The sequence below is a fragment of the Anastrepha ludens genome, chromosome 5, assembly GCF_028408465.1.
Source record: "Anastrepha ludens isolate Willacy chromosome 5, idAnaLude1.1, whole genome shotgun sequence".
Lineage (NCBI taxonomy): Eukaryota > Metazoa > Arthropoda > Insecta > Diptera > Tephritidae > Anastrepha > Anastrepha ludens.
This window is the reverse complement of record NC_071501.1, coordinates 108,090,390-108,115,506: the sequence shown is the minus strand read 5'-3', so window position 1 is coordinate 108,115,506 and position 25,117 is coordinate 108,090,390. Positions and strand designations below refer to the sequence as shown.

General features: G+C 36.6%; 1 protein-coding gene across 2 annotated transcripts in view; it reads right to left on the bottom strand.

Moving 5' to 3' along the window:
- The window catches only part of LOC128863787 (probable cationic amino acid transporter), a 32,807-nt gene extending 7,995 nt beyond the window's left edge, over positions 1-24,812 (bottom strand). For both annotated transcript variants that reach the window (XR_008454627.1, XM_054103130.1), the window contains exons 1-6: positions 24,080-24,812; positions 13,783-13,925; positions 13,376-13,570; positions 13,164-13,255; positions 8,694-8,828; positions 1,204-1,361 (exon numbers count right to left, since the gene is read on the bottom strand). Coding sequence is in view for 1 of the 2 variants with exons in the window: in XM_054103130.1 (XP_053959105.1) it covers positions 1,204-1,361; positions 8,694-8,828; positions 13,164-13,255; positions 13,376-13,570; positions 13,783-13,925; positions 24,080-24,156 (800 nt within the window). In the remaining variant the exon portion in view is untranslated. The remainder of the gene's footprint in view (positions 1-1,203; positions 1,362-8,693; positions 8,829-13,163; positions 13,256-13,375; positions 13,571-13,782; positions 13,926-24,079) is intronic.
- Positions 24,813-25,117: the final 305 nt, after the last annotated feature.

Here is a 25,117-nt window from a genome sequence, read left to right as displayed (position 1 = left end):
TGTCCAAAAAGCGATATTTTCATCTTTGTCCATATTAATCTGTTATTATGTCACTCAAATCAGAAAAAACTGGTGTACATGTAGCCAATTACAAAGGGTGGTTAAATTTGAAGAGCCGATGTTAAATGTGAACTACACCTAAACGTCAAATTTTTTTCTACATTTCATTTGATATTTTTCAATTTCAGACTAACTCAATTTGAACCATGGAAAGATGCACAAAAGAGCAACGCGTTAAAGTTATTCAGGCTTATTATGAAAACCGGCGTTCAAATCAAAATGCATATCGCGCACTTCATCTTCAGTGATGAGGCACATTTTCACCTCAGTGGATTCGTCAATAAACAGAATTACCGCATCTGGGTGAATGATAGTTCAAGAGTGATTGCCGAAAAACCAATGCACCCACAAAGAGTGACTGTTTGGTGCGGTTTTGGGCCGGCGGCATCATTGGGCCGTATTTTTTCCAAAATGAGGCCGGTCAGGCAGTTACTGTGAATAGTGTTCGCTATGGTGAGATGATAACGAACTTTTTATGGCCCGAATTGGAAGATATGGATGTGGACGATATGTGGTTTCAACAGCACGGTGCCACATGTCACACAGCTAACGAAACAATGGCTTTTTTGCGCGAAAAATTTGATGGCCGAATAATCTCACGTCGCGGCGATGTCAATTGACCGCCAATATTACATTTTCTTCCAAAAATTAAAAATTTTTGTTTTCAAAGAGTAACTCCAATTGCTCTGTACTGACATCGATCAATTCTGTATTGTTATACCCACTGCGGCGATACTTGTAACGCTAATTGCGTTGTTAACCTTCAATAATTAGTTGCTGCTCATCACACGATATAAATATTCGTTAATTTTGTATTCCTAAAAATTTCTGTAGTGGATTTTTACAAATTCTACGCTATGCGCGCCTTGCGAAAATCTCAATATTCACACACTGATGCTGCTAAATTCAAAATGGGCAATCGCATTGGAAAAGTACCTAGTTATCGTAACCTTAGTCATAATATTATTCTCCTTATTAAGATACCTTATTTTAGTCCTTTTCTTGCTTTTAGTTCAAATGTCAAGTTACACTTATCTTAACTACAGACTGACGTTCTTTTTTCTCACTTTTTAGTTTTATAGTAAATTTTAATTTTACCATGAATATTTCAATTTAAAATCAGTTGTTTTCTTTTCAACTTACTTGTAGTTCATTAATAATGAAAAACCCAGTGCTTTAAGCATTATGGAACAAAAGGTTCTAAGTATGTAAATAATTCCTGTCATACGGTCAAGAAACGAATTTTTCGATGGATAGTCTTTCGGATATGCGAAGGTGAGTAGTCCCGCTGCCGTGAGAAACTGTGAAGCGAAGAAGAGAAAATTATTAAAATATCATATATTATATATAAATTAAGTATGTATGGGTACATATATATGTATGTATTGAACGAGTACTATTTAAGTCCTGCATAAGTAGAGAAAATATTTATTATTTCTTAACAAAGAATACTAAAAAATAGGAAATCGTTTTTGTGTAGCTCTCAGAGGGAACATGTTTTTCATAATTATTTTTGTTTGGTTGGTTTATTTAGTCAATTTTCCAATAATAAAGCAACACTTTGACTACATTTTCCTAAAGTTTCGTTGCAAAATATCGAAAATTGAGCGAGACACAATGAATCTCCAGAGGCCACTTGAAAAGTAGTTTCACGGCGTATATCATAACTCGCATGTCGGCGAAGATGTTTCTGAAGGTATTCCTGGGGAATGTTTTTCCGGCATTTAATTTTTTCGTAATACTTCGGAGCCGAAAACCTCTCTTTCGCTAAATAATCGGTTCTAAATAATAGTTCTGTGATAACTAAAACCAAAAGAAACAGCTGATTAAAATGTTTGCTCAGCTTTTGTTAGAGAAATCAATATTCAAATAAAATATAACTCTTGTATACATATAAACTTAGTTCGGATTATCCGTATGTTCGCCTTAAGCGAGATGGTCTTAAGCGACGAAATGTAGGTCCGAGTATTTTCTCGAAATTCCATCGGTACTTTTTAGTTTTTGCGCCTTAACTGGAGTTCGGTTTAAATGGAAAGTACTGTACTTATATATATACATACAGTGCCGCTCAACTGAACAGGTTTGAAAATTATTTCTTCTATTTTTTCTTCTCTCTTTGTTCCTATGGCATTTTTTCCTTCTTTCTTTTTGTTTTGAACCTTCATTGCAACGGTAAATCAGAGTATTTCTTTAATCGTGAAATTCGCATCTGATTAGATTTGACCACTTGGACTTCTCTTTTTACTTAACTGAGTGTTTGAAAACATATTATTTCTTTGGTCTACTTAAATTTAAAGTAATTGCTACCATTTTTTTTAATATGGGTCGGGGAAAATCTGGCCTAAAACATAATGAAATATGAAAGAAGATTGGTCGAAGCCAAAACGTGGTAAGCAATTTTCTTCGTAATGAAGCCGATTACGGGAAAAAATGAAAGGAGAAAAAAAATATGCTACAACGGCGTCAGAGATGCGACTAATCCTTCGAACTGCTTCGAGTTCCCACCTCTCTGCCAGTAAAATCAGGGATGAAAAAACCTCCTCTCAATGATGCACGGAAGGAAGCGCGACTTCGATTTGCGGGGGATCACATGACATGGAACAAGGAGTGGAAGGCTGTGGTTTCTCCGACAAAAAAAAGTTCAATCTCGACGGACCGGATGGCTACAACTATTATTTTCACGATATGCGAAAAGAGGAATGCTTTTTGAGTCGTCATCACTCCTGTACAGGAGGCGTAATGGTTTGGGGAGCCATATGGTTTTATGGAACTTGCGACCTGCAGTTTGTTTCATCAAAGATGGATGCACATGTCTACAAGACTGTGCTCCAAAAGGCTTTTCCCCAGTTTTCCGAAATTTTTGGACCTATTCAAGGGACGTACCAACAAGACAACGCCCCCATCCATACAGTTCGGGTTACAAAACAGTAGATTAAGGAACATAATGTCAACTTGCTCGAGTGGCCGCCATACTCCCCAGACATAAACATTATCGAGAACATTTGGGGATTTTTATCCAGGACAGTGTATGAAGGGGGAAGACAATTTCAAGACTTGGCGACCCTGGTTGAAGCGATTAAAAAAGCCTGGTCAACTATTTCACTGAAATTGAAAAATATTACGATTCCTTATCAACTCGAATGTTTGAAATAATTAAGAATAAGGGGGGGGGGGCATACCAAATATTAAATAATGCAGAAATAGTGTCTTTTATTATTTAAGTTACCAAGTGCCATGAAATATTGCTGTGAATAATTTTTTTTATAGTTTTGTTGGTCAAACCTATTCACTTGACAGCGCGAAGACGAATATGAGTTATGTTATTCCACAGGAAAGGTGGTGCAAAATTAATCATCTTATCGGAAAATATATAATTTCTGCAAATGGCTATACTTTTACAAAAGCATAAAAGAAATTATGCACAAGGTGGCACAAAATTTATCATATTTGACACTTTTGAAATAGACAGGTTCAGTATAAAAAATACAAGAAATGAAGCGCGACGGGAAACATATTGGAGTCTTTACTGACAATCAGGCTGCACAAAGGGTTCTTCAGAATGCAAAGCAAACCTCAAAGGTTGTTCAAAAATGTAAGAAGAAGCTTAACTCTGTTGCAAGACAGAATAGGCTCGTACTTGCGTGTATTCCAGTACACTGCGGTGTTCAAGGAAATGAAATTGCCGATGAATCGGCCAGCTGTGAATCAGCGCTTACCCCGCAGGTATTAGAGCCCAGGCGAATGACCACAGGGAACCAGTACTCAATTTTATAAAGACGCACAAGGTTATCTTCCCATCTAGGGAAGAGGCGAACACTAACCCAACATGGATAAATGATGACTCATAAAAATGGTACACAGATGGTTCCAAAACGCTCCAAGGAGTAGGAGCAGTAATAGTGGGACCTAGAGCACACAAATCCCTAACACTAAGTACAAATACCACAATTTACCATGCGGAGCTCTTCGCCTTAATGGAAACAGTGGAAATCATATCCAAAAGAGGGTTCGATAAAATAAAAATTAAAACACTTTCGTACAGCCAATCGGTTCTCATCCAATAGGTAGCTCATGAACTCATTCAAGTCAAAAGTCCTAATAGAGTGTAACAATGCGCTCAACAAACTGTCCACTCATAATCAGGTCTCACTGATTTGGGTACCAGGACATGAGGAACACGAAGGAAACGAGAAGGCAGACTTGTATGCCAAAAAAGGGGCAGAAGGGCTATTTATTGGACCAACCCCGACTTTTTCGACATTAACAAAAATAATATAAAAGATGAAACCGAAAAATGGATTAAAAAAAGTCAGAGAACACTGGAACGGCACAAGCGGGCTTAATCACTCCAAAAAGTGGTTGAGCTTCAATGCCAACAGAGCAATGCCATCTGCTCTAAACCGAGATAAAAAGGGCCTCAGATTACTCTGTGGAGCACTTACAGGTCACTTTGCAATAAACACTTTAACACAATGGGGTTATCTAGAGGAGTCTATGGAACATTTAATCACCAACTGTGAAGCATTAGGCCACAGCAGACACAGAATCCTGGCCTCGTACCTACTAGAGGAGGAAGATCTACAATTGCTCCCTCCTAAGGAGCTGGTTCCATTCCTTGATATACTAAATAATTATAATTAAATATTTGGGGGCACAGAATAGATCAATCTGGTCGCAGTGCATAAAGGCCTTAGCCTAACCCGTACAACCATTACCGTTACCATTACCATTGCAAGATTTCTCTTATTAATTGTAGTTATCACTCCGCAAATGGCTTGGCTCCATCAACAGTTAAATTCACTTAATCCGTACACATTGCGTACACCCTTAATAACTGAAGCATTCTTATTTAATATATTTGTTTTGCATACACCGGTAATTGGTCATTATGCAACTGGTACAATTCTACTCCCACTCGAACTAGTATGGCTCTCTTAAAAACGTGCTGATGATCTGGAATATTTACTGAGTGCTTTGGCTGGTCACTGTAGGATACATATAAACTTGTAATATATATATGTGTATGTATGTGTATATATGTATGTATGTATATATGTACATATATATAATACATCTGTGTGTGCATACATAAGTTGGTGTGCCAGTTAACAAGTTTGCATGCGCTCGCATTTCTAAATGCATTGCATTTCATTCATTAAAGCTCACCATAATTTATATGCAACCCACGCGAACTCAGCTCGCTGAGAGATTTGCAAACAGTAAACCACAGGAAATCAAAATAATTACTACAAATGGTCGTAACTCAAAGCCTGACGCGCATTTACATGACCATTTGTCGGATCACCACCAAAAGGGCAAAGGCGTCAGTGTATAAAATCAATATTAGCCGTTAAATAGGGCAGAAACGAATGTGGCGTTGTGGTGCATGGATATACAAATATAGAAGATACGAGCACAAATAACATCTCTCCGTTCCAGTTCCGGTAAAGGGTTGCATTTTATGAAATTAAAATGATTTTAAATACTTAATTATGTAAAATAGTAAAAATGCTAACTACAGGGAATCCCAAAAAAACTTAAAAAGCTCATTGTGCATAAGACACTCGTTCAGCTCTAATTTACACACTGCATTGTGACGGCTGAACTATTTATGTATTTATTAATATATATTTGTTTTTCTTTTGATTTTTTTTTTCTTTTTTTTCTTCCTTTTTTAATTTCATTTTTCATATATTATATTTTTTTTATTTTATTTTCTGTGTTTTTTGAACATACAAGACATTTGAATGGGTTTTCCATCAAACCAACTATTCTAGTAAAGGTCCATCCTTCTCTTTTTTTTCAGTATACTCTACTAAATCACCATAAAAATGGTAAATTACTATAGCAAGCGGATCAATGTTTACAAATTGCGAAAATTTATTTCCAAAATTTACACTCTGTGCTGCAAAATTGCTTAAGCACTTCGCCCAAGTTCCGCACAGTAGTCCTTCTGAATCCAATCTCATGATGCGATTTATGGCTGGCAACATTCATGGTTAAGAAAATATTCATCCAAAATAACTTCATACTCAGCCTACCGAGGAAGATATGGTCGCTGTAAAAATGAATCGAAATTCTTTTGCCCTTAACAACTCAACCTCTATCTCTTCATTGCATGGAAGAATCTGGGAACAGATTTTGGCTTGCGTCTATATGCGCATATGATCCAATTGACACAGGAATTGTAGCAACTAAACGTACGCAACATCCAATAAACTAAAGTCTGAAGAAGCATTGGACCCCTCAAAAGTTAACTTTATGATTAAATATTATATAAAGAATGGACACGAAAAATATTGATCGGGCGAAAATCATTATAACATAAAATGTGTATAAGCTATCAAAACGATTTTTATTTTATTTTCTTCTTCTTAAGCGTACTATGTTAAACAAAAAACTCATATAAATGCTCTTTGTTATAAACAAAATGACACAATTTAGTTTTGACTTCTCGCTTAGGTTTTTTACTGTATCTATCGCTTTTTAATTCCTTTTTTAGTTTTAGCAATTGCCCAATATTTTTCAATGAGTCACAATTGTTTTAACAGTTTGGTGAGTTGTGGTCCTTTTGATCAATATTTACGCTGTGATTTTCATACCAGTTCATAGCAAGACGGCTATAAAGACACGATGCTAAATGGCGTCAAAACAGAACTGCAAATATACAGGTATTTCTTGATTTCTTGTAATGAACGGTTTGCTTTTCATACCACACTGGCAGGTGGCTTCCCAAGCCAAATACTTTTAAGGGAGGGTAGGTAGGTAAAATGGCAAGAGTGCCACAGGCACACTTCAAGTAGCACTTACGTGCCGTTTTGATACCATAATGTGGACCATTACCGGTGCAAGGAAAAATTATTGGGAAGAGAAAACCTTCTACAGCCATCCAGTGCTGTTGATGTAGTGGAGAAGAGAAAAGTGATCTAGGCTGGAGAATTTCTTCAAGTCATCCCCAAAGGGCACGCTAAGGAATCTCAAGCGCCTAGCCGCCAGAGCCGGACATTTGCAAAGAAAGTCTCTTTCTATGTAGGATCCCCATAGCATCTGCAAAGGGGTTGTACGGAATTCCAAGCTTCTCCGCATGAGTACCGATCACCCAGTACCCAGTGAACACCGTAATGAGTTTGGAAATTGAATGGCGGGGGATTCCCATCACCTTAAGCGTTCTGTTTCTATCGTATTGGGGCCATAGTGTTTTCGAAAAAGCACACATCTGCCTTGCGCTTGTCTTAGAAAGAAATTGTGTAGTTTCCCTTTAACAACGGACAAAGGGACACCGATGTCTGAGAGAGGGACAGCTGCAACCGGTTCTGTCGACCCCTTCCTGGCAATCTCATCGGCAATTTCATTTCCCTTTATATTCCTGTGCCCAGGAGCAATGAAAAGGGAGATGTTTCCCGCTCGATCGAGATGTTTGAGTTCCTCCTTACAGGAGTTCACCAGAAGAGAGCTGCAGTACGGCGACGACAGTGCCTTGATCGCAGCTTTTAAGGGAACTTGTCTAACATTTTTAGCTTAAAGGCACCTGTACCTCCTCCTCTCTACTTTGAAGTCTGTTTCATCGTCCATAACCACACAGCCACAGGCATGAATGTCTTGACTGTATAATTTTCATGCACGTGCTTTTAGCACTCTTATTTGGTTTATCTTTTAGATTAGGTGCTACAATCTTTTTATATAATCGTATATCTTCACTTTTGCGCGCTTTTTGGACGTAACCTTTCGAGCTCTATAGACCTGTTTTGTAGCATCTCGAAGTGAAAGGCAAGTTTTTTTCGAAATAATGGCACCACTTCTTTGGCTGTGACTGCCACACAAATCCTTTTTTTTCCTTCCACTTTCAACCGACAAGATTGCATTAAACTTTTTTATCACATAAGTTACGGTACATTTCGGACTACTTAAAGTTTTTACTATGCCATTGGGCGACAATTTACCATTTTCTTGCTTTTTGCGCACGATTTTTTCCGCAAGTTGGCACTTAAGCGAATACATTTTGGTGAATGCTTGTTTTTTTCGTGTCCATTCTTCAGTCTACGAATTTCATTCAAATTTAATATTGAGTGAAGACCGACTACAAAATTGAGCCTGTAAAGTTTATTAATCATAAGCGCTTTATATTGGCATCCTTACCGCAAACCAGGTTTCGTGATTTGCCGTTCTCCAGACGACTTCAATCAAACTCTGTAGACTAAAGTCTAACAAGTTGTAGATTTTATAAGTTAATTACAGATACATCCATGAAATCTCCCACTGTGTGACTTATTGATCTTCATAGGACGCAGTTCTGGAGCTACACTCTATGTCCGAAGTTATTTATTAGCACTAAAAGCCCTAAAAATTTGAATCTAATAATGCAGATTACACACGAGACAATCTTAGAAGTTCATTCGAACGATAAAGTTACTTTCCAGCTGACATTCGAATCAATTGAGGTCGTGTATCTATTCAGCGTATATAGTCAAGTATAAATATCAACATTTGCTTTATTATTATTTTTTTTGCCTCTAAAAACCATTCCCTAGGGTAAGTGCACAGCAGTAGAATTGTTCAAATAAATTTGCAGTTCGATTGGTATTTTGGTATAAGTTACGTGATTTCTTTACTTACGAGTATTCAAATTTACTTACACTATTAATGCCATTTGGTCGAAAAAGATAGCGTTTCCATTCCTGTGAATCAGCTTTCCAAAGAGTCACGGCGCTTACCAAGACGCCCAGGATAACCATTCCAGTCAACATGATCATGCAAAAGACTTTGGAATTCTGTTGTGTTAAAAAATGTAATAAAAAAAAAAGCGTTTTGAAAATTTGTATTTATTTTAAATAGTTGATTTTTATTCTTAAAATTTTAAGGGAGTAAATTCACATGGAATAGAAATATTAAATGAAGTAAAAAGCTCTGAGCATTTCGCGCTGGGTGTCTTTAGTGAGACATATCTCATGATATATGTACATATAAATTGCATTAAGTCACTCTATAGGGTGATTGAGAGGCCGCATTATGGAGCTTTGACAGTTCTGTAGCTAAGCCAGTTATGTGCTGCCGCGCTCCAAATGGGAGGCGAAAAAAGAAAAAACTGGGTCTGGGTAAGACACTGTGATATTTAAAGGGCGAAAAATGCAGTTGAAGTTCAAACCTCAAAGATAATCGAATCTAATCTAATCGACCCAATAAAATATCAAATACAACTGAGATTAAGCAGGCTCTGGTTGGCCAATAAAATTAGAGAAAAGGGCACAGGAAATGAAGGTTGACTAAACAAGTTCACCTACAATTTTAATTTACAATTTTTTGTAATTTAATTAATTTATAAATCGAATAAATCTCACAACTCATGGTTGCAATAGAGTGGAAAAAACGCTCAGAAGAGGAGACCAATAATAACAGGCTCACAATAAATACAATTTGTTGTTTTGCTACCATTTAATTTTTCTTCTTTTCCTTTTTCTTTTTCTCATTTATCACTAAAAGACATTTTTGTGTGAGAAATTTTATGATTAACGACTGTGAGCAATGCAACCTTGACGCAAAGTGAAGAGCAACCGAAGTTAGTTATGAAAAAGTTTTCGTTGAAAATGTTAGTTAGTAGCTTTTATTGTAGAGCAGAGTAATTACAAGATGAAAATGCAAATAAGTGAAAAAAGAAATGAAGTAAACTAAAGAGTAAAAGCAATAAAACTCTTCTTGGGTTGGCGGAGCAGCTCGCCATCAGACTTAAATTAAGATTACCGAACCACTGCAGTGTGTTACAAGCAAAGGTAGCAGCTGATTGGCTACTCACATGTGTATTAACTGTTTAGAAAGTAAATATTTACTCTGTTAGCCAAGTGACGATTAGGGGCCTCAGTTCAATGATGGTACATTCAAAACTGGTCAGAGAATCCCTGATTTCCTGGTCACACAGACCTTTTTGTAAACTGTGAGGCATATGACCTGGCGAGGGCAGGGGCATGTGAGGTGATTTCCCCACGAAGGAAGAGAATTGGAACCCCTTCTTATATATTTATTCATATATTTTTGTATATTAGAATTAATATATTTTTGTAATAATTTTCTTTTTGTTAGAATTTCTAACATTTCACCACACCATCTAAAGATTTTTTTCACTAAAGCTTAACTCAATACTTTTTATCGGATATCCATATTCAGTATTCAAGTAAAATTTGTAAAAAAATGCTGTTTCGTAATAAAAATCATGTGGCAACACCCAATAAATATAATTTTTATTAAAGCTTTTTTAAACTCTTTTCGTCTGCTACTCAAACACTATTTGCGATAAGTCACTATTTTTCAAAAAAAAAAAAAAATCAAGTGGCAACGCTGTAATTTTTTTTTGCTAAAATCATGTATTCAAATAAATTTTGTCAAAAAATGCTGTTTCCTAATAAAAATCAAGTGGCAACACCAAATAGATATACTTTTTATTAAAGATTTTTTAAGCACTTTTCATCTGCTATTCAAGCAATATTTGCGATAAGTCACTATTTAAAAAAAAAATCAGGTGGCAACGCTGTACTTTTTTTTGCAAAATTTATGAATTCAATTAAAATTTGTCACAAATTGCTGTTTCATAATAAAAATTATGTGGCAACACCAAATAAATATAATTTTTATTAAAGCTTCTGTAAACACTTTTCATCTGCAATTCAAGTAATATTTGCGATAAGTCACTATTTTTTTTTTTTAATAAAAACCAGGTGGCAACGCTGTAAAGAAAAATGTTTTTTGGATATTTTTTTCTTGAAAAACTTTCATACCCAATATCTCTATTTTCTAAATCAATTATTGTTTTTTTTTTTTGGATGCAAACAGGTGACAACACCCAGCTGAAATGAGTATTACAAACCGTCTATGATGCATAGGGCTTCTCACGGCGTAAAAACTGTTAAAATCGGGACAGAAACTTTCGACCTTGTTGTGTACATACTATATATGTAAATGTGTATGCATGTATATGTCGAAATTTTTCTCCCATATGAAATGCAAATTTTTCCAGGAAAAAAAATTAAAAAGTTAAAAATTAAAAAATAAAAAATTAAATCTTTAAAATTTAGGAATTTAAGAATTTAAAATTCTCGAAAAGCGAATAAAAATGTTTATTAAATAGTCATATAATAGCTCATATTCGATGTTAGCTTTTATCCGCCGAAACTGACAAGCCTTCGCGAGGACTCACAAATTTAAATCTCGGTATTATGCATTGGATATGTCCAGATTGGCGGTCACCCCTCGGCAGGCAATGCCAAACTTCCGAGTGTATTTCTGCCATGAAAAAGCTCTTCATAAAAAACCATTTGTTTTACGGAGTTAAAACTGCAAGTCCCTTCATTTGTGGAACAAAACCAAGACGCACCCCACAAATACGAGGAGAAACTCGGTCAAACACATAACCAAAGTGTGCAAACCAGTTATTTATTTGTTATACTTTTGTAAAGGTCAAAACTGCAGTATGCAGGAGGCCTTAAATAAAAATTCTATCCAACCCCTTTGAGCGAGTTAAACATTTTTTTCGAAAATTGCTCTCCGCTCACTAATTTCTTCTCTCTCACCACCTTCTTACTATTTCCGTTGTCAACTAAGGGGTTAAGGGTAGTCAGAATTTTCAAAAAATTTAATTTTTTTCTTGCATTTTCTTAAAGTATAATATCTTAAAAAAAATGTGTGAAAATTTGAAGTGAGTCTGACAAATACTTTTCGATTTATTCAGCAATTAACAAAAGGCGCTCGGGCGCTCCGGAATCGATAGTAAAACTTTAAATGCATTTTTCGCAAAATTGTGCTTTTTGAATTGGTGATCAGTGTGACTTAAAAACCGCTGGATAGATTTCAATAAAATTTATACTGCTTTTGTAAAACATAAAAAATTCGTGCCTGATCGAAGGATTTTTTTCAAAAAATTTTGATTTTTATTAAACAATTAATTGTCGGTTGTTTTCTCGAAAATCTGAAAAATATTTCGCCATATTGTTAATTTTGAAAAAAAAACTTCCATCAAGCGCAATCTATTATCTATTAAAAAAAAATAATTACGCTTATCCGATTGATTTTATATGAATCTCCAAGGACTTGTGATGATCACCGCAAGAGACTTCTGGAGAAGCGGGCTCCACACAAACAGCGATACTTTTTACAATTACTATTTTTTTGTTTTTTTGAGTTTTGTTAAAGTCAAGTCGAAACATGCTGTATTCATGTTATGTTTTTATTTTTGTAAAATAAAGCAACTGACTTAGCAAAAAAAAAAAAATTATTGAAAATCATTATTTTTCGGGCCTCTGACTAGGGGTAGCCTTTTTTTAGCCTTTTTACACTTGCGAACACAGGAACCATTTTGGTGTGCTAATTTGTCTTTAAAATCATAAGTGGCTCTATTGACTGTCCCGCTCGTTTAGAAAATATTGCTTTTAATACTCCCTCTAGAATTCTTCACCAATCGGAATTCTTTAAAATTGCTTTTTCTAGAAGTAACCAGGGCGTCAGCGCTCCCATATCTAGAATTTGTGCTGAACTCAACTTAGTCTTCAAGGCTTTAGATTTTGAATTCACGCAATAATAGCTAAGTATTTGTAATTTTTTTTCTGCGGCATAGATAATAGAATTAAAACGAAAGCCTAAGCTGCATTAATTTTTATACTTCAAATGTTTATCTGCTGAAGTTTACTTGGATTCTCTTACATTTAAAACCAAATATAAAATAGAAGATCAATTCGAAACGTAAAAAATGAGTAAAAAATTTATAAATCAAATTAAAGTCTCAACAAATAAATCCAAAAACTGTGTATAAGTTTTGCGAGTTATTTAAATTTTATATCAAAAAATGATTATGCAGAAATTTGCGTCCCTTTCTTAAATGTCCTGGTTATTTTTTGTTACTGTTCAGAACTTTTTACTTCATCGAATAGTATTAATGGCCCATAGCTAAAATGACTTTAGAATGAAAACTATTTTTCTTAAAAAGAGCAAAAAATCTATACTCATTAAGTTCAGCAAGACAAAAATATTATTATAATTATGATAATTTTCTACTTGCCTATGCGCACCCGAATTATGTAAAAAAAACATTATTTTAAGTTATTCAACAGTAAACAACTGCATACCTCCAAGCCCAGCATAAACATGCCAGTAATTAGAAGAACCACCGCAACACCCACAACATCCGGCCATGGCTCATTCGCTGATGAATTGCGGCCTAAAATTATGCAACAAAAATTATGTTATTAATACTACTTAATCACATTGCTACTACCTACAGTGCTGCTTAAAAGTAAGTAAATAAAATTTTAACACAATTTCGTACACATTCACCTACCCAAAATGAGAATATGCGCCATGCCACCTGTCATCGCATCCAAGCAGGTGCTCATTGTACGCGCCAAAGCTGCACAGGCACACAGTACCGCCAACACATCCATCCATGTTGCGAGAAAGAGGCAGGTGAAGTCAAATTTGTTGGTAGCGCGAATGTAGGGCATTTGTAGGGAGCGTAGACTAGACTTGCAGAATGCTGTGAGGATACGAAAAGCATTAAAGAAAGGCGGAAATAAGGTAAATAAAATGTTAAAAGGAATTGGTAGGGTACGTTTTTACACAGGAGATTTTATTTCAGATTTGATTGAATATGTGAATTCAGTGGTTGAGTTTAATTAGATTATGCGCTAGCGATTTTTTGTAGCTTCATATGTATATGTATATGTAAGTATAACTCCCATGACTCACCTGCTATTAATCCATAAATGCAAGCCAAAAAGTTGGCGAGCACAATAGCTGGCGCGCAAGCCTCATTGTAGACGAGTAGATAAACAAGGATGGCGGACCCAACCACCATACGAGCTCCACTGCCATCGAAGAGAACGTTGTGACTGAAATAAGATCAAAATAGTTATTTTAGCAAAATTCTAAGTACTCATAATAAAATATTTTTTTAATAGTTGTGCCATGGCACTGCTTCATTGATGCAATTTAGATAATTTTCAGAACAAAATGTGTTATGAGCCTAATGTTCTTCAAGTAAAGGTAGCTACAAATAAGAAAACAGTCGATTGGCTGATCAGTGCTATGCCAAGCTACAAACATTGTTTTAGAATAAAAATTCATTTTGTTGTTAAAGATTTTTGTGGCGAAAAATTTGTTTGCCGTGTTTGGAAAATATTCTTAGATGTTAACTTTTTTTCAAAAAATAGCTGAGATAATTTTTTTATTCTTACAAAAAAATTTTCTTTCAAAATTAAATTTTTAATTTTAGAAAAAAGTAAAATTTTTCTGAGAAAAATTTTTGTTTTTTGGTTTTTGAAAAACATTTCCATTTGGTGGAACAAAATTTTTAAACTTACAACAATTTTTTTAGAATAACACTGAATTTACAAAGAAATTTTAGAAAAAACACAAATTTTTTTATTCAAAATTTTTGTGGGAAATTTTTTTTGTCATGTCTGGAAAAAAACTCCTCTAAGATTTTATCTTATTTTTTAATTAATAAAGATTTTTATTTTTAGAAAAAAGTTAAATTTTTTGTGTAAAAAAACATTTTTTTTTTGTGGGAAAATTTTTTTTGTCATGTCTGGAAAAAAATTCCTCTAAGATTTTTTCTTTTTTTCAAAAAATAGCTGAGATAATTTTTTATTCTTACAAAAAAAATTTTTTTGTCATGTCTGGAAAAAAATTCCCCTTAGATTTTACCTTTTTTTTCAAAAAAATTACTCAGATAATTTTTTTTATTCTTACAACAAATTTTTTTGCAAAAAAACTATTTTTTTCGAAACAATTTAATTGATTTGTTGGAAAAAAATATTTATGGTTTTTGAAAAACATTTCCATTTGGTGGAAAAAAATTGTTTGTCATGTTTGAAAAACATTTCTCCTGTTTTTCAAAAAATAGCTCACATACGTTTTTTTAGTATATTTGTATTTATTTTTTTTAAACTTACAACAATTTTTGTTAGAAAAAACATTGAATTTAGAAAAAACATAAATTTTTTTATTCAACATATTTGTGGGAAAATTTTTTTTGTCATGTCTAGAAAACAATTCCCATTAGATTTTACGTTTCGTTTCAAAACATTACTCAGATAATTTTTTTTTTCTTCTTTAAAAAAAAAAATTATTTTCTGAACAAAGTTAAATTTTTGGGAGAAAAAATATTTTTTTTTTTTTGTTGTAGGAAAATTTTTTTTGTCATGTCTGGAAAAAAATTCCCTTTAGATTTTACCTTTTTTTCAAAAAATTAGTCAGATAATTTTTTTTCCTTGAGAAAAAAACTATTTATTTTTCGAAGAAATTTAATTGATTTGCTGGAAAAAAATCTTTGTGGTTTTTGAAAAACATTTCCATTTGGTGGAAAAAAATTTGTTTGTCATGTTTGAAAAATATTTCTCCTTAGGCTTCTCTTTTTTTTCGAAAAATAGCTCGCATAATTTTTTCTTAGTATATGTACTTTTTTCAAACCCACAATGATTTGTTTAAAATAACACTAAATTTAGAAAAAAAAATTTCCAAAAAACTTAAATTTTCTTATTAAAAATTTTTGGAGGAAAATTTTTCTTGTCGTGTATGGGAAAAGTTTCCGCTTAGATTTTATCGTTTTTTTCAAAAAATAGCTCAGATAATTTTTTTTTATTCTTACAAAAAAATTTTTAGAAAAAAAAAACTATTGAAGTAATTTAATTGACTTGTTGGAAAAATTTTGTTTGTGGTTTTTGAAAATCATTTCCATTTTGTGGGGTAATATTTTTTCGTCGTGAATTTCCACTTGGATTTTTTCTTTTGTTTTTTTAAGCATTCTTACAAAAATTTACAAAAAAAAGAACATTTCAGAAAAAAGTTTAGTTTTTTTTGTGGGTACATTTTTTTTGATTTTTTTGAAAAACATTTCTCCTTAGACTTTTTTCTTATTTTTTTCATTAAAAGCCTAGACTTTTATCAGTAATCTCTGAAAATTTAATAGTGCTATTCCCATAAGTTTTCGAGTTATGGGAACCAGTGAAAAATCAGTGTAAATCAGTTTTAAGTGCGTGTAGTTATTACGTACGTTGTCCAATCAATGGAAGCATCGCTAAAGTTATAAAAAAAGTTGTTCTTAATTTAATTAAAACGCACTTAATTTAAAGAATAATGGTTTGTATTAAATTAAAAAAAAAGAGCTGCATTATTTACCAAAACATCACATCTCTCATTTTTTTAAAACTGTAGTTATATGAAAATTTTCGATTTTTACCACTATGAATATCAGTCGGCCCTTTACCAAAAGTGTGTTTACTGAGTGTCGTTGAAATACCACAGAATGCGCTAAGACTTTTTCTCCTGCCATTCTGCTCATTTTACCATACATCTGTACGACTATCTTGGCACTCCTAGACCGTTATAAATACTGTTATAATAACAGACGCTTGCTGAACATAGTAATCACTGAAACAATTTCTTGCTTAATATTTGCAGCTGATAGTCGCTAATGGCATATATTTCATCATTCATTACTTAGCAAAGCGTGAATTTATAGACCATCGCATTGAGCGGAAACCTCCTCAGAAGGCGTGCACGGCATTCATTCAAAGGCGTAAAATTCAATGTCAGCCCAGTAGTTTGTTTTCGTTATTAAACACTGCATGCCGCTAATTTGCACTCTCACAGCTACATACACATGCACCTACAGGATTATATATCCTTCGTACTTTAACCTTTCCGCTGTCGACAATTTTTCACAACATCCTTACGGATTTCCCTAATGACTTTTACTAACTCAGTAAAGGCTTCATAATGAATGCCAACGCATACCAGCATCGCCCCCATTCAAGTTGCTCATACGACGTGGACGACAACCTCATGAACGCAATAAATGTGCAATGTGTGTGTGAGTAAAAGGGTGAGTAACCACATAACGAGCGTAGTGTGAGTAAATACTATGTTTGTGTTTCATATTTTATTTTCATTTCTTTGGCTTTTGCTATGGCATCTTTTAGTAGGTTTTTAATTTTAATTACTTGCTTTGTTATATGCCGTTTTTTTAATTAAAATTTAAATTAATTTTTTATTTAAAAATTTAAGTGAATGCAACAAACCTAATTTTAATAAATTCGAAGAAATGGGGATTTATAGGCCTAGCAGTAATTTTAGTAAACAAAATTTAGAGGCTGCTGACTTGGTAAATTATTTACGAAGAAATGATTCACTAAAAAAATCGTGCCATTTCGCGCTACAACAAAGAAAATATCGAGGCTTATCATTAAGAGTCTCATCGACTTTTACACAGCACACTTTCTGTCTTATGTGAACGATTAAATGTAATAGAATACAAAATTAAAATTCAATTTTTTCAAAAAACTAAAAATCAATTATTGAATATTTCTGTAGTTGGTGATTTTTGCTTAAAGTGAATGATGCGCATGTGTAGAGCTCATATTTTGTATTATTTTTATTTACGCTTTTTTCATTTTTATTCTGTAAAATTTTAAATTTTTTTGTAAAGAAGTTATTTAAAAAAAATTTTTTTTTTTAATTTATGTAGACATTTTTTTTTCGTTATTGAAAAACTTTTACCCCTTGATTTGTTTTTTTTTTTATTTAAAAAATTTTTAATTTATATAAAATTTTTTATTTTATTTTTTATTTACTTTTCTTAAATTCTTAACCTCATCATGTTGGTCTCCTTTTCGCGGGGATGAGGCTTAAGTGTTGGTTTGACCCCCATATCATGGGGACCTACCCAACACGAACTAAGAGGGAAGTTCCATATGAGGATTGGCTAGCCATCCACCCGCTTCATGGAAAAATTGGTGGCCATCCAATCATCATATGAAGATCACCGTACCGACGTACCTGTTAATCCTTAACCCTCATCATCGCATCATCTCCTCTCCTCGCCCGCCCCCTAACCCAAGGTGTCATGCGACCCGTGCCTATTGGGTGGTTTGCAGTCAGGGGGTTTTCTGTCCGACTGTATTTCTACGGAGCTACCTCGATACCGGGTCACCTCGGGGTATAACCATGACCTTGCCGTGGTATGGGGCGCTGCCACGGTCGACCATCATGTTCCCCCTTCCTTTTTATAAGATCACCATGTCTGCCACGGTGGACGGTGATCGTAAGAAACAGATGGAGTCTTTCAATTAAAAAACCTCAATGGACAAGCAGTCCTTAAATGCAAAGGAAGCTATAGCTTCCACCCCCAAATCTGGATCAAACCAGATTTCTTTTAGTACGACGGAAGCTGGGATAACTAAACCTAGTGGAAGTGTAAGTACATCCAAGCCCTTCACGGCTAGCCCATTTCGTACGGCGGAAGCTGGTGCTGAGGACAAACCTGGCAACAGCAGAAGCGGCGGTACTTACAATAAACCTACGGCCAAGAAGTCAATTTCCTCTACCACCAATACCGGGACTAGCCCTGGTAAAGGTGGTAAAGCTGAGTCTGAAACGACTGTTACCTCCGCAGTAGCAGAGCCTGCACGGCATGGCTACAAGGAGAGACGTGCTGCCTTCAGGCTACTGGAGCGCTTGAAAACGATTCCAGAGGGGGAGTGGTCTGTTAAACAGAAGCACTCATTTAGCTTGGCGACAAGGGTAACGGAGGAGTCCCCTCGGGGTTCTGAACCGCACCCAAAACGTCAGTTGTCGGACGACCCACCCAGCAACCCCAGCACGTTGAAGAAGCCCCGAAACAATAAGACTTCTCCAGCTACATACAGCGAAGCTGTCAAAGGCTAACAGCTATGGGCGGTGGTTGATAAAAGCAACCCTGACGGCACTATTTCGACTGACAATTGGAAGAAAGTGGAAGCCAGGCTTCCCGAGTTTACCGAGTTTAAGAGGTAGGGCCTGGTTACCAGCGGAGCCATCAGACCCTCAACCTTGAAATGCTTCGGGTATGCAATCCGGAGCTTCCTACATCGTCTTGGAAGGTCACAAAGCTGGACGATCCCAAGGGCGAGTACCGAAGCGCTACTTTCGTAGTCTGCAAGGACTCGGTGGACCCACTGGCGCGATCTGACGGTGTAGTAAGCTATGGGTTTTCGTCCATAACTCTGAGGGTCTACAATAAGGACAAGGCGCCTAATTTAAATCACCCGGTTGGAGCTGAGATAGGCCCCACGGCAGAATCTGGCTCCGGTCCTAACACTGCTAAAGCGCTACGGAAGGCATCTACTGACGGCAGTATCTCTTCCTTGTTAGATAGAGTACTTGATACTACTCTCACTGATGAGGAAGAGCTACTGGCGTCGGATTCAGATGAGCTAACAAAACGGTGGTGGAGAGGAAGCCCAGAAACCATGATGTTACGGGTTCTTCAAACTAACCTTCGCCACTCAAAGGTTGCGTCCGCCAACCTCATAGTCCACCTGGCCAAGGGTGGACATCATATTGTCCTGATTCAAGAACCATGGGTATCACTTGGACTTGTGTGCGGACTAAGGACTCAAAAATATAAACTGATGTATGCTCGCAACAAAGGTAATCCTAGAGCGTGCGTACTAATAAGAAAATGGATAAATGCTTTCATGCTCTTTAATTACAGCGACACCGATCAATTGACCATTAGCCTGGGGAAATGAACGGATGTGGCTATCTTCCTGTTACCTCGCACATGACCACGAGGAGCTACCGAGATTAATATTCAAAGATCTGGTAGCGCAGGCGCAGAAGCTTGGCGCAAAGCTAATTATTGGTGCGGATGTAAATGCGCATCACGAGATATGGGGCAGTACTGATACTAACGCTAGAGGTGAGTGTCTCTTTGATTATCTGATAGGAACTAAACTACAGGGGCGGCCGCCGTAGCCGAATGGGTTGGTGCGTGATTACCATTCGGAATTCACCGAGAGGTCGTTGGTTCGAATCTCGGTGAAAGCAAAATTAATAAAAACATTTTTCTAATAGCGGTCGCCCCTCGGCAGGCAATGGCAAACCTCCGAGTGTATTTCTGCCATGAAAAAGCTCCTCATAAAAATATCTGCCGTTCGGAGTCGGCTTGAAACTGTAGGTCCCTCCATTTTGTGGAACAACATCAAGACGCACACCACAAATAGGAGGAGGAGCTCGGCCAAACACCTAACAGAAGTGTACGCGCCAATTATTTATTTTTTTTTTTTTTTTAACTAAACTACAGGTTTGCAATAAAGGTAATAAACCTACTTTTGTCATTAGTAATAGACAGGAAGTGTTAGACGCTACTTTTGCTTTTGACTCCGTTATTAACAGAATTAGGAACTGGAAAGTTTTGGAAGAACATTCCTTCTCTGATCATAGATATATCTCGTTTGAGGTTAGTAAAAATCTACCGAAACCGAAGCCTGGTAGAAATATCAGGAAAACAGACTGGGAAAGGTATATAGATTGTATCGGGGTTACCCTAAGAACATGTCCATCAGTGGTACCACAAAGCATAGAAGGACTAGAAAATTTGGTTTACAAGATTACCTACAACATGAATGCTGCCTTGGCGGAAGCCTGTCCATAAGAAGACTGAGGGGTAAACCCAAGCCTAAGTGGTGGACGGTTGAGCTAAGCAAGCTTCAAAAAACAAGCAGAAGCGCTTTTAATGAGGCAAAGAAAACACGTCTCGATGAAGATTGGAAAGGCTATAAAGATGCTCTGAGAATCTACAAGAAGGAAATCAGAAATGCCCAAAGGCAATCTTGGAAATCCTTTTGTGAAGAGGTTGAGGGAACAACTGAGGCCTCCAGACTTCGTAAGATTTTAGCGGGAAGCCCTCAAAATTGGTAACTGCTACAGAAAAGTGATGGTACTTTCACTACAACCAGTAAAGAGTCTCTAGAACTTTTACTCGACACTCATTTTCCAGGCTGCTCAGACATTACTGGGCATGACATGGAAGATACAGTACACTGTCGTGAAGTCAGAATAGATGCTATATCTGAGGATCGGCTCTTATGGGCGATTGAAAGTTTCAAACCTTTTAAATCACCGGGCCCAGATGGTATTTACCCGGTGGAACTGCAAAAGGCCGCCGGATATCTAGCGCACGGGCTACTAGCAATCTTCAAAGGTTGCTTTCTCTACGGTCATATACCTCTTAAGTGGAGACAAGTCAAAATTGTTTTCATTCCAAAAGCGGGTAGAAACTCACATACCCATCCAAAAGACTTAAGACCGATATCTCTTTCTTCCTTCCTATTGAAAACTTTGGAGAGGTTGATAGAATTTCACTTAAGCCTAACTATAGATAGAAATCTTATGTCTACGTCACAACATGCCTACACGAAAGGGAAATCGGTAGAGACAGCTCTACATAACCTTATTTATACGGCAGAGAGTTCACTGCACAAACAGGAATTTACTTTAGCCGCTTTCCTTGATATTGAAGGGGCCTTTAACAATGTTGAAGGGGGGGGGCAATTACTGCAGCACTCACTGATCTTAGGGTAGAACCGGGCTTGGTAGGCTTCATTGGCAAAATGCTAAATAGCAGAATCATTGAAGCGGAACTAGGAGAATCGGTGCTCAGGAGATTGGTAAGTAGAGGTGCACCGCAAGGTGGAGTCCTCTCACCGTTTTTATGGAACGCAGTTGTAAATAAACTTCTGTTAATACTGGAATCGGTGGGCTGTAAGGTGATAGCTTACGCCGACTACAGCTTATTGCTGTCTCTGGTAAATTTGTATCTACATTAAGAGACCTAATACAAAATGCTCTAGATATACTTTCTAGGTGGGCAGGAAAGTGTGGTCTAGGAGTCAACCCAGACAAAACACAACTCATATTGTTCACTAGGAAACACAGAATCCCTCAGCTAAGTCCAATTATGCTCAAAGCGGAAGCTCTTGTGATTTCGGAAGAAACCAAGTACTTGGGACTAAACATAGATAAGAAACTGACTTGGAAGTCAAACACCTTAGAAAGATTCAGGAAAGCGAACCTAGCTTTTTATGCCTGTAAGAGAGCTTTAGGTAAGACCTGGGGAATTAAACCTAAGGTTGCTCATTGGCTCTACACTGCTGTCGTCAGACCCATTCTTCTATATGGAAATGTTGTCTGGTGGTGTGCTATGCAGAAAAAAACCTATTCTAATTTATTGAATAAGGTGCAGAGATCAGCGGAACTAGCAATATGTGGCGCCATGAAAACCACGCCATCCATGGCTTTGGACATCATGCTACATCTGCCACCCCTAGATCTCTTCTGCAAATACTCAGCGGCCTGCGCCGCTTTAAGGCTCAAAGCGAGCTCACAATGGAGAACTGTCACACATGGACATTCAACCATTTTAGACTCCTACACGGATATACCCAGTGACTGTGATTATCACCCTCTTTCTCTTTGCTTCGAAAGTAATTTCTTAATGAAAATCCCTTCTAGACTGGAATGGCTTGAAGAAGATCCAACACCCAACACACCCGTTAAGATCTACACGGACGGATCCAAAATGGACACCGGTGTAGGATCAGGGTTATTTTGCGAAGAGCTTTCTATTAGTGAATCCTTTAAATTACCGGATCACTGTAGCGTTTTTCAAACGGAAATAAACGCTATTCATGAAGCCTTAAAATGGTTAAAGATAAACAGAATATCATCAACGGATATCTGCATTCTATCAGACAGCCAAACTGCCCTACGAGGCCTGGATGCATTCCAAACAACATCAAGGAGTGTCTTACGTTGTCGCTAATCTCTAAATGAGATGGCCAAAAAATATCGTATAATATTATGCTGGGTCCCAGACCACAGAGATATACCAGGGAACTGTAGGGCAGACCAACTTGCAAGAGAAGGTACCTGTATGCCAGACAAGTAATTTTATGGAGATACCTCACGCAACTTGTAAGCTTCTCATTAAGGACGCGCTAATCAATTCTGCAAATCAGAGATGGATTAGTGCTAACACCTAGAAAATTGCTAGGCAAACATGGCCAAGGCTAAATTTACGTCTGTCCAAGAGTATTATAAAACTGAGTAGACTTCAATCCAGGACCTTAGTAGGGGCCCTCACAGGACATTGTCTCATAGGAAATCATGCAAGGAGATTAGGCGTATACACGCATGATTTCTGTCGTAGCTGCAGAAATGAGGAGGAATTGGAAACAATTCAACACCTTTTTTGCACCATACGATATCAGGGGTATGATAAGAGCCTTATGAAGTGTTAGTTTTGTTCGTCGAGAGAGGGCTTTCGTACCCAATTGCCTACTCAGTCCAAACTAGCGCTTGTTGGCAAGAGCTGTCTTGCGGGCAGCTTGTTGCGCTTTTGAGAATCACTAACATAGAAGGTTTAACTAAATCGGCACTGTTCTCCTTTCGCACCAGGCTTAACCGCTTTTGGCTCCACCTTGGATGTTAGTGTTGCTGCCAAGAATAAGGAGATATGGCTTATTGTAGACATCTAACAGAAAACAAGAAGAACACAGAAGACACCTAACAGAAACGTAAATGAAACATCGAAATTTTTGCTCGAGCTATTTTGCTCATAGCAGCACTTAAGAACGAATAGACGAACAAACCGACATATCGAAATCAACTTATTTCATCACCTTGAACGCTCTGCCATACGAGCACGAATAACGCGAACAACAAAAAGTTACATATACTTGCCCATTAGGTCGAAGAGAAACGAACATTTGTAGTGGTTGCTAAAATCAAAAATCAATTTATCGATTGCCTATTGAAAACGCTAAGTTGTAGGCATTCAAATACCGAAACGTAAATGGCAGTTAAATGCTAATTAAAAGTAAGTACCCAATCGTCGAGAGCACCAGCGATAATGGCCACAGCCACAGATAAGCGGTGGGGCGCATGAAATGGAAATTGCATAGTTTTGCATAAATTGACAGCTGAATCACAAGTGGCAGGCCAGCAACGCATCTAAGCATCTGAACGCCAACGATGAAAAGGGGGGTGAAAAAAGATGATGGCGTTTACCATACGAATACTGAGGTTGACTGGTATTCATGCGGCATATCCTTAATATGCATATGTAAGTAAGCAAGCGACGTCTTTTGCCTGCCACACTTGAGTGGCACGCGCTAACATGGCGCTCCTGTACAACCACCACCCTCGCCGCTTTACTCACCTCACCGTACCCATTGGTCCGTTGTATATTGTATTTGCTAGTTTACTTGTGTATTTAATTGTTGGTTTGGTTTGCATTCTTTGCTTTGGAGCTAGCTAGGCCCTTGGCGGCTGCGATTTCTTTTTTGCACCTTTTGCTGTTTTGTTTGGATGGCAGACTGCCAAATATTAGGGCTTTTTGTGGTTATGCGCACGAGCAGGTTTTTTGAATTTTCTGTATTATTTTCACAGTTTTGCTTAATGCAGGCTAAATTTTTTTCAACACACACACATACATACTTGCACATACATATACTTATATACAATTTTTATTTGAACTTTTCTGTTTCAATTGATTTTTTCTTTCTTTGTTTAAAATTCAACCCCAATTCGAAGTGTGCGTAAATACACACTTTGCAGTTTTTTCGTTCACTTCACTTTCTTGTTAGCTCTGCTAAAACTACTCAGCTGCATTAAATTGGCTAATTCAGGTATATTTTACTCTGCGCTTATTTTTAGCCAGCCATTAGTTATAGCCAATTATTGTCGCTCATTTGCACTTGGCTTTCGAATTTTTTAAATATTTTTTAATTTTGTTTTAATCACTTTTTTTCTATTACTCCACAGCCCACACCCCTCTCACACTCCACACACTCGCTCGTCCACCCGTTGCGTACAACAACTATTGCATAGAAAATTCGCAGCGCTGCCTGCCGAACGTAAAAGTGCCGTTGGTTGTTTCTTTATGAAGCTCACAAAACGAACTAAATTTCCGGGGTAGCGATTTGTTGCACGATTTGCGTTGCTTTTCCTTGTCACTACTTTCTTTTGCTAATTTTCAGGGAGAAAATTGCATTTTGTGGCCTCTTTGGCAACACTGCGACAAGCAGCTATTTTTTCCGCCCATCGTCATCACCCTCTCTCAACGTGCTCTCTTTTCTCTCGCATCTCGCTATGGGCCACATATTTTTCACATTCACGTTGTAAACAATCGGCTTTGCACCACTCGTAGTATTTTTCGTTCATTATTGTTCAACCCCATTTCTCTCACCTACCCACC